Source organism: Alosa alosa, chromosome 21 (assembly GCF_017589495.1).
Source record: "Alosa alosa isolate M-15738 ecotype Scorff River chromosome 21, AALO_Geno_1.1, whole genome shotgun sequence".
Taxonomy (NCBI): domain Eukaryota; kingdom Metazoa; phylum Chordata; class Actinopteri; order Clupeiformes; family Clupeidae; genus Alosa; species Alosa alosa.
Window position 1 is genome coordinate 24,970,316 of NC_063209.1, and position 10,000 is coordinate 24,980,315.

A 10,000-nucleotide genomic window follows, 5' to 3' on the forward strand; every position below is an offset into this window, starting at 1 on the left:
AGAGCTCTCAGAATTATTTTCCGAAGTTAGTCCCACATGTCTAGACTTGTGACAGTCGTGATTGTTTCCTAAATAAATAGCTCTCTTCCGTTTTGTAGGAAAGTGGCAGAATGAAGAAAAAACAACCTTTCTTTGGGAGAAAAAAAAAAAACAGTAAAACAGATCAGACAATGATTTCTATCAACTGCCACATCTATTTTCGACATGAAACACTTTTGCCCTCCTCTCCTTTGGGATTGCCACTGTTGGACACATAATCAATACGCTTTGCAAGTTTAAGAAAGTGTCTTTTCTCTTCCGCAGACAAGCAAGCCACAATACAAGAAAAAAAAAATAGAGAACATCTTGAGAAGTGATACATTTTTGATGGTTTTAAGGATTCAATAGTATAGAGCTTTTACTTCGATCACTTCCTTTCCTTTGAAAACAAATGACAGGCATACCAGGGGGACTGATTATATTGGCACTTGTTCCTGTGGAGAACAAATGTTCCATTTGTGCTTTCATGTTTCGTAATGAGTCATAATTAGACAAATATATCTTATTATAGTAGCAAAAAAAAGCAATGACTACTGCAACATGCTTTTAGACATGACCCTAACCAGGATTTGCATTGCTTCCCATTTGGTTTGATTTGTAGCTGTCACATTGAGTTACCTGTTCAGATTATGCAATCATGGCTTACACCCTACCTCTGGTAGTGATTGTTGTTGATGCAGCTCTTGCACCAGGTGAACATTTTTTTTCCCCCTTTGTGGGAATGTCAAGGCCTACTGTAATGAATGTGTAGTCTGTTGACCTTGTGGTGTGGTAGTGTTTTTCCCTTAACCTCCAGCTCACTGATATGAATGAGGTGTACCACCTCCTGTCTAACATGGTACGAGACACTGCAGCCGAGCCCTACCTTCTGTCCATCCTCCAGCACCTGATGCTCATCAGGAACGACTACTACATCAGGTGCGGACAGCAATATTCTGTCTCTTTTTCTCTCTCCATCGCTTGCTTTTTTCTGTCTTCCTTTTACTTTTTTAATCTTTTGTCTAGCCTGCTCTTTGTGCAATCCAGCGTTTGTCTTATCGCGGGGCTTTATTTCCATCGAGACGGATACACTTTCACTTTGCCTCAGCAACCTCAAGGCCACTTCTTAAGAATGTCAATCTTTTTCCAAGCAGTAAAATATCCAGGGGAACCAGGTAGAGGTGTGATTGACTACATCCTCCAGTGCATGAATCCATTGTGTGTGGTTTACCCAACCCCCTTAGGGCCCCCAGATCCTCATAGGCTACCCATGTATAAGCTAAATAACGCCTCTGGTTGGTGCTGTTGGACAAGGTGGCTGCCCACTAAATACTTTGGTATTTATACATGTGAAAACAAAAATGTTTAAAAAGATTTAAATCAAAATCATGACATGTGAATTAATGTTAGCAATATTACTGTAAGAGTTTTTGGTTAAGGTTGTTGGCCACTAAATAGCCTTAAATCATGACAAACCAATAAATCAAAGTGGAAATGACTGAGCCTGCGTTGAAATATTTTGAACGATTAAGCAATTATTCAAGCGTTCGAGCTGGCTGCCAACACCAGCCCACTAGTGAAAAGGTGTCATTCAGGAAGAGGGAGGAGAGACTCCTGGTGCAGACCAGCGACAGTGATCAATTCCCTGCTGTGTCAGACCTTTTGGTAGAGATAAAATATTTAAAAAAGAGCATGGGTGGGGGTAGATTTGGGTGGTGATGGTGTGTGTGTGTGTGTGTGTGTGTGTGTGTGTGTGTGTGTGTGTGTGTGTGTGGTAGTGTACCATAGACAAGTTGCTCCACGCTTTGCCATATGAATTATGGATCGGCAGGCTTGTTGGAGAAAGTGAGAAATAGAAAACACATTAAGCAGCTCGTTCTGCAAATTCCTCCTCAGCAGATCGTCTGTGCCGGAGCCTTTTGACGCGGAGCGTCTCTCCTGACAGTGGGAGGAAGAAAAAGATCTCAACAAGTCCTCATTAAACATTCATATCATTTTCGCAGATACAACTTTTAAAAAAATGCATCTCCAATGCCTGCCACTTCTCCGAAAGGCATCAAGCTCTGATTGCAAGCTTGTGGTGGCTGTTACGTTCAGGGCACTGGCATTTGGCCCTTTGCGATCCTCCATACGCAGTTTTAGTTGCAGACTATCAGCGAGATCTGTTTGCTCTCCCCGAACCTTGGGAAGCGTTTTATGTACGAGATTAAATGGACAGGGAAGGTTGGGCTGGGGGCGGGGGAATAGTATGTCTATAATTTAAGATTAAAGCGTCCTCTTAAGATGGCTGTGCGCTTTGAAGGATGAGCCTCGGCGGGGATGTTCTGGATGGGGAGAGGGTGCTGAGGTCACCGCTCTCCGCCAGGTCGGATCAGTCAGCGGGGGAGCTAAGATGGAGGGAGGGCAGCGAGTGAAGGTGAAAGCCCGGCAGTGAGTTTGACCTGTCCACAGGTGTTAACCCTTTTGTGCCTGATCAAAGCCCTCACTTGAGACGGGATGCCTATGCCTATGACTTTGTTTTAAGACATGCTTTGATGTATTTTAGTAGTTAGAGCCAGGCTTCCATTATTTTTTTTCAGCTGTTCCCTCTGTATGCTAATCAGATTGGCGCTTTATAGAGCGGGCTGTGAACAAATTGTTTTCCCTCCCCTGGCCTCGTCAGATTGTTGCATCAGATGTCCTGCATGTAAGCAGCTGTCGAGTGGAGAGTTGAACAGGGAGGCTCGAGTACAAGTGCAAGTGATTGTGACTCCGTGGCATGTCTTGGCCGTGGCCGACGAGAGGATTAGATTGGTTGGGTGGCTGAGTGAGTGAGTGAGTGAGTGAGTGGCGCTGGGTTGGATCAAGCGGGTGACGGAAGCCCAGTGCGAGGAGTGTGTGGGGACCCATGTGAGGGACATGAGCAGCCTCCGCTGGTCGTCTCCGACAGTTCTGGGTCAGCCCCCCGCCTCCTCTTCGGGTTATCTCTAGAGACAAGGGGAAGTGCGGCGGTGCTGCGAAAATGGGGCGTCTTATTGAGATAACGACACGGTATGCATCGGTGACAGGCGTAAACTGAATGCTTTTCTGCTGAACCCGGCCGGACTCGAGCTTGTTGTGTTTATCGCTGTGCCGGAACCACTAAACAATTTACAGAGCACTTGTTCAAAGCAGAGATGATAGTGTTATACTGTAGTACTCTATAATTTTGTCACAACGTGTAGTTACGGCTTGAAACAGAGGAGGCATTGTAAAACTCGATTATATAGATTACCTCTGAGTTTTATTGTGCGGGTTTCGAGATGTTTGCAACTGTAAGCCCTGAAAATGACATCACTGGCAAGTAAAATGCTACTGTTCTATTTGAGTCAATAAATTTGTTCCTGCATAAAAGTAAGCTGGCAAATAAGACTGCATGTATGGTCTACATTCTCCCTTGCCATGATTATAGTTGCACAAAATATGCAACATTTAGTCGTGTATGGATTTGGAACCTAATATCCTCTCTGTTGATGCTCTGAAGTGATCTCTGGAAATGAAACGCATCGCAATGACTCCTTTGCCAGCATCATAATGCCACCCGCTCAAAGCAATTAATTTATTTGAGACACATCAATGCTTGTCCCCCCCACCACCACCACCACACATACACACACACACACACACACACACACACACACACACACACCTCCTCCCCCACACACATTTCTCTCCATTTCCTATCCTCTCTCCACGTTTCCCTAAACAGGGACTCGGAGCAGACCTTTGATTTGCTTATCTGCATCGGGTGCCATGTTGTGAGCCCTGTGCCCGCGTGGTTCCCTGCCAGGCTCGCGGTATCACTGAAAAGCATAAGGCGGCGTGCCAGAGACCCCCGCCACAAAATTAGAGCGCGACAAATCCGGCATAGATGCTCTCCTCCACCGCCTAGTTTGGGTCCCCTCTTGATTTCCCTTTGGGCTTGTGAAAACACCCGCATACATAGAGATCAAGGGTGAGCGCTAAATATAGGATAGCACGCGCACGCTAACCACACAAAGCTTAGTGGCCCCTCAGATATAAACCAAAACATGGCCTTTGAAAAGGAGTTAAAGATCCATACAAGGTGTCTATACAGGGATGCTGAAGTAGAGTCAGGAATGGGAGTCAGTTGGCCATTGCAGAATCAGTGGGAGGTAATGGGAGTGGTAGTGGGAGGTATATTAAAGTAAAATGTAAACAAAATAGCACCTTTTTATTTTGGTTTAGAACAGGTTTGATCAGTTTCCGGATTGAGCCTAGTCCTAGAAAAACAACAACAACAACAACAACATGTAAAAGAAAAACCGCTCTGAAAAATGGCGTTCAGTATAACACCAGGTTTGAATTGACAACCAGTGGACTGTGTATACTGTAGCAATAACCACCTTCAGCAACATTTCATTTTTACAGTGTTCAGGAATGTAAACACAACCCTGTCAATGAATGATAATATTACATTCGATGATAACATTTCGGTAGCTGGAGATTCTGGTCACGAATAATGTAATGGCCCAACTCGAGGGGCAGCACCAAGCGTGCATTTGAAAATCTCACTGCACGCAATTGGATAACACAATACGACCAATGTTTACTGACTGATTCCGGACTTTGACGCACTTGGACACTACGACTGTCATCTGTCTAGCTCGCCTCTGGCCCGCCTATATTAGATACACCTAATGTGATTGGCTCCCCGCGATACAAGTGGCAAAAGTAACGTGCATCATTACTCATTGCCAGAGTGTCTCGCAGAGACAATTAAATTGTGCTCTTGTGAGAACTCGACCAATGTTTCCAGGGTAACATTTCAGAGCAAACATTGAAAATAGCTTATTGGAACGATAAATGAAATAGTTCTCTAATCATTCTGTGAGCATTCACACATATTAGTGATATGGAAGCCTAATACACCTGCTTACTTTCATTAGGATTCTTTCTCCCTGCCCATCTTCCCCACAATGAAATGGCCAGCCAGTTATCTCAAGGAAAAGTGGATGCTAACTGTGTTTGCAGCCCTCTCCTCAGGCCTTGTGGTGGAATCGGGTCCCATTTCCTCTTAAGCACACTCTGAGTGTCTAATCCCAATCATGTAAAGTTGCGGAGGGACTATGGAATCAACCCCCCATCACTTCTTGGTATATGTACACAGAACCTGTGAAGGTTAAGGGCAGAGAGTGGTTGAAAATCAAACCGTTTTTTGAAACGCGGGGAATTAACCACCACTGACCAGGAGCAGTGGACGGAATTATCCGCTGCCACCTGAGGGGGAAGATTTCGAACAGGGCAGCAAAGTCTCTGGGATTGGGCACTCCAGTCATTAAAATGCAGTCCCTGTTTCGCTGCAAGGGGGGGTGCAGCAGGGGCTGAACGGTGCGCATAGGCGGAGGAGATGACACATTTTCCGGTCGGGGGGGAAATTGCATATCTGCCTGAGACATTCAAGGTCATGCTTGGAACATAATTATTTGCCACGACGGAGCTCGGCTTAAGTTGACATTGTATTTGCTAAATGTCACTCGCAATTAAAGTTGATAATATAACTTGGAAAAGGTCAGACGGCGGCCCGGTGTGCTGGCGAGGAGTCCCAGGCCCATTCACCAGCAAGTCAGCCTAACTAACGTGCCGTGCCTCTGTCATGCACGCAAGCGGAGAACCATGTTCCTCTCCTCCACCCCCAACCCCCCCCCCTCCGCCTTTGTGCTCTTAATTACACAGATTACTCTGATTAGATTTGTGTGCCTGGGTTTCCTTGGTGCCACTAATTGCCAAGAGATGATTGCAAATTAGCCAAGGAGGGGCCAGGAGCTGGTGGCTCAGCTTGTCACCTTGGACACAAAGTCACGGAGCTCCTGTGAAGCTGAGCAACTGAGACATGTACTGTACTGCGTGAGGCGTATCCTGTGTTTACCTCTATAAAATTAAAAAAAACATAATAATAACAGACTGATGTATGACATGTGTAGAACGAGGAGCTGTTAGTAGCTGTTCATGTGGGAAATGTGTTTGGTTGAAGTTAGCATTTTCTTTAGTCTCTTCTATTTCTCTACTCTTTTATTTATAATTCACTTTTTCTAACTTTCTAACACCAACTCTCTGACTCTCGCGCTTTCTTTTTTTTTTCTCTCTCTTTCTTTCTCTCTCTCTCTCTCTCTTTTCTCCCTTTCTCACTCACTTGTTCACTCTCTCTAATCCGTTCCTCCAGGCCTCAGTACTACAAGGTCATTGAGGAATGCGTGGCCCAGGTGGTTTTGCACCGCAGTGGGATGGACCCGGACTTCGGGTACCGGGAGCGTCTGGATGTGGACTTCACCCACATGATTGGTAGGTTCTCCAGTGGCTCACAGCATCACAGTTTATAGTTCTCTCTACTAGTGTCTTCTGTACAGCCCTCTTTAGAACTGTTGCATAAGCTTTGATATTTTCATTAACTGCACTCCATACTGTACACTGCTGTGCATCTGTTTTGTTTTCTTATTCTAGAGGGAGGTCCTAAATACAATTGGGATCTCTGTGTGGAGATGAAGTCTATAAAATAAATACAGTAGCTGCTATTTAATCTCTCTCTTTAGGCACAAATGAAATGGTGTGCTTTGTGTAGTTCCTGCAGTTGTACATTACATTCCACACATAGCTTAATCTTAAGGGTGGGAAAGTCTATTAAATCTTTTTTGTTTTAAAATAAAGAAAACACACTCCATTGCTAGCTAAATAAATTAACATAGTTTGCCTTTTAAACGATGCATTCGTTAAAAAAGGTACACAAAACGGTAAACACCAGACACATAATAGAATAGGCAGAAAAAAGGAAATGCCTATAGATGAGGTCTCCCAGCCGGTGGTGCAGTAGTAGTCTGAACAACTTGTTACAGTTATGACTGATTCATCTTTCCTAATAGGCCAGAACAATACTGCACCATAAGTCTCCTCTCAGTCCCCGCAGCAGGGGGGGGCGGGCAGCAGCACTGCTAAAAATGTAGCCGTGGCCCTGCAGTAGATTTCATTAGCTGCCTCCCAACACCCCGCCATCCTTTCCGCAACTCCGCAACCACCTGCATGCACCTGACATGTCAGATGAGGTGTCGTAATTACACATAAATAATGCGTAAGGCGAAGCTGGAAGTCCTTCACATACACTTCTCGTCAGACGAGGCAGGGAACTCTTCCTTTCAGTTTGCCGTTTCTTCGTGGGTGAGTGAGTAAGCGAGGGATGAGAGAGAGAGGGCCTCAATTGAGTTGTGAGACTATCCCCTCAGAGGATATTTATTTAGATGAGTGGGTAATAATTGGTTGTTTTCATCACGAAGGGCTGGAAAGCGGGGGTTGTTTTAACGGAAAAAAACAAAACAAAATTGCACTTCTCCACTCTTCCACTTTATCTGACTGAGAGATGGATGAGGATCGGGGAGAGAACAGCTTCTCAACAGAAATGCATCGGCCAAAACATAACAGTTTCTTTTTGTCTCATTCTGTTGTCTCATGCTGTTATTTTTAAGGACATACTGTACAGTATGCTTCGGTTTACATCTTAAACATGCTCAGCTCCTATGCGATATGCTGCAGGTAGCATTTCCCTGTTTGCCAGTTTCTTGCCAGTTTACACATTTATGCATGTTTTTTCACAGATTTATGCTGTTCACTCTTGTATGTTAAAATCCTTCCCAAAGGTACAATGGATCCAGAGACATTAAGAATGTCATTGAGGGAATCACATCCCATTTGTTTCTCCATTTAGTTGCGTGCGTGCGTGCGTGATGCGTATGCGCGTGTCTATGTACTGTATCTGTGTCTGTGTACATGTTAAAACATGTTGTTTTCTCCAACAGACCAGTGTGTGGACAAGGCGAAAGTGGAGGAGAGCGAGCAGAAGGCCACCGAGTTCTCGAAAAAGGTGAGGCGCTCGGTCCTTGTCCTCGGTCATTGGTATGCGGCCATGCCTCTTGTCATCAAACTTTTTTCTCCGTGACTTTTCAGACAGGCTATTGATCGCTGTGTGCTGGTCAATAGCTGGCAGCAGCTGAGCCTGATCTGTATCAGTATTGGCCCGATCAATGCAGATGCGCCAGTATTGGTTGTTTGTTTGTGCCCCCACCGGGTGGGAGTTAAAATATGTAGAGACACCGTTTCAAAAGCGTTTAGTCTTCTGGCCCATTGGTCTTCTGCTCCTACAGCTCTTTTTTCCTAGTCCTTTTTCAACACTGATTGATTACCTCCTTTCTTACTTGCCCACACACTCACACATGCACACAATCACATGCAGACACACATACACACGCGACAACAGACGCGACACGACGCGACGCGACGCGCGCGACGCAAAGCGACGCGACGCGACGCACGCATCGCGACGCACGCACGCACGCACGCACACACACACACACACACACACACACACACACACACACGCAATTTATCCAAAGAAAAACTAAAGTGTAGTAAAAAAGAATGCTTCAGTCAGTTTTATGCTGTGGCGATAGACACATATTACTTGTCACTGGCTTCCACAGTCTGCTAATCACTTGGTACAGGGGCTCTGTTAGTTAAGCACGGTTCATTTGAAAACAGCCAAATTAATAGTGATTCCTAATTCTATTTGACAAATCTCTAGTATCCGACTAAGGCCTAGTCCACACGTACCAAACCGATCTTTTTTTCCTCCGTCTTCCCTGGAACTGTATCAAGAATATTTGCGTCCAAACGGATCCATCTTAACACGACTCAACACGTTATTTCATATCCCAGGCCTATAGGTGGCACTGTTTGTTATAGAAATTGACAAAAGCTTGCGCGCTGTGTAGGCCATACAAACAGACAGAGTAGGCTACAACGCAAATGGCTAGTGCAAGGAAACCAGAATTGTTTGTGTGGACTTATAGTGAACTGTCAACTGTAAAACTAATAAACTTCAATTTTACGGTTTGTGAAGGATGCAGTCCCGTCCTTTATTTGGCTGACGCAGGTACACATAATCTCCTTTACTTTCTTTGGTTGTAGGATAGTCCGCAATTCACATTAAGGCTAGGCATAGCCTACCCAAGTTCTAGACTATTCCGTCGCCACATTTATAATATTGCTATAATACCTTCGTTAGTAACAGTCGATACTTTTGCCTGCATCAAATCGCGCATTCACATTTAGTGCGCATCTACCATAGGCTAAACATGAGTCAAGCGTCTTTGTATGCTCATATCTGACTTCACTAGACTGTGAATGTATTTATTTATGTTGTAAGACATGTAAAATAAATGAATGACACCGGCACTACGCAGAAATTAATTTAAACTTACACCACACTTCCCTAATAACTTCTGACTAGTTCTCTTGCGTCACTGACAGTAGCTAGAATGCATAAAAAAACACCGGGAAAAACAGTGTTCCGTCCACCAAGTCATAAGCTATTGGCGCTGCGCAGCACCAGTTGTGATATTTATCCTACTGAGTGTAATCGTAGGTAATGTCATGTATGAAAACTAGTATTGTTAGGCAATACTATCGCCGTCCAAGACAAATAATGTTTTAACGATCTCTTCCATGACCACCTAGTAGTCTATAAAACAAACGAAACTAGGATTTGGATGAATATATTGATTGTTTCTGGTTTCTGGTGAGGATTTGAGATTGCATTGAGTAGTTTAAATAAAACAAGATTTCAAAATGGCTTGCATAGTTTGTTTAGGCTATTAATGTGTTGTATACTGTTAAGTACATGCCTAAAATTGTGGTCCATTTGTGGAAAAAGGGTAGACAGGATCCTAGGTTCCTAGGTTCCTGGCTGGCTGGTGGGTGGGGGGGCTGTCAGTGATGGGAGAGTGGGTAGAGTGTTCAGCATCCTGATTGCTTGGTGGATGAAGCTACTTGACAGTCTGGTGGTGCGGGAGCCGAGGCTCCTGTACCTCTTTCCAGAGGGCAGGAGGCTGAACAGTTCGTGTGCAGGGTGGGTTGTGTCCTTGACAATCATTAGTGCTTTGCGGGTGGTGTAAATGTC

General features: G+C 44.6%; 1 protein-coding gene across 1 annotated transcript in view; it reads left to right on the forward strand.

The window, feature by feature from the left end:
- The window catches only part of diaph2 (diaphanous-related formin 2), a 417,030-nt gene that overhangs the window by 135,520 nt on the left and 271,510 nt on the right, over nt 1-10,000 (forward strand). Inside the window, exons 13-15 of the mRNA XM_048230740.1 lie at nt 841-957; nt 6,221-6,339; nt 7,842-7,906. Coding sequence (XP_048086697.1) covers nt 841-957; nt 6,221-6,339; nt 7,842-7,906 — 301 coding nt within the window. The remainder of the gene's footprint in view (nt 1-840; nt 958-6,220; nt 6,340-7,841; nt 7,907-10,000) is intronic.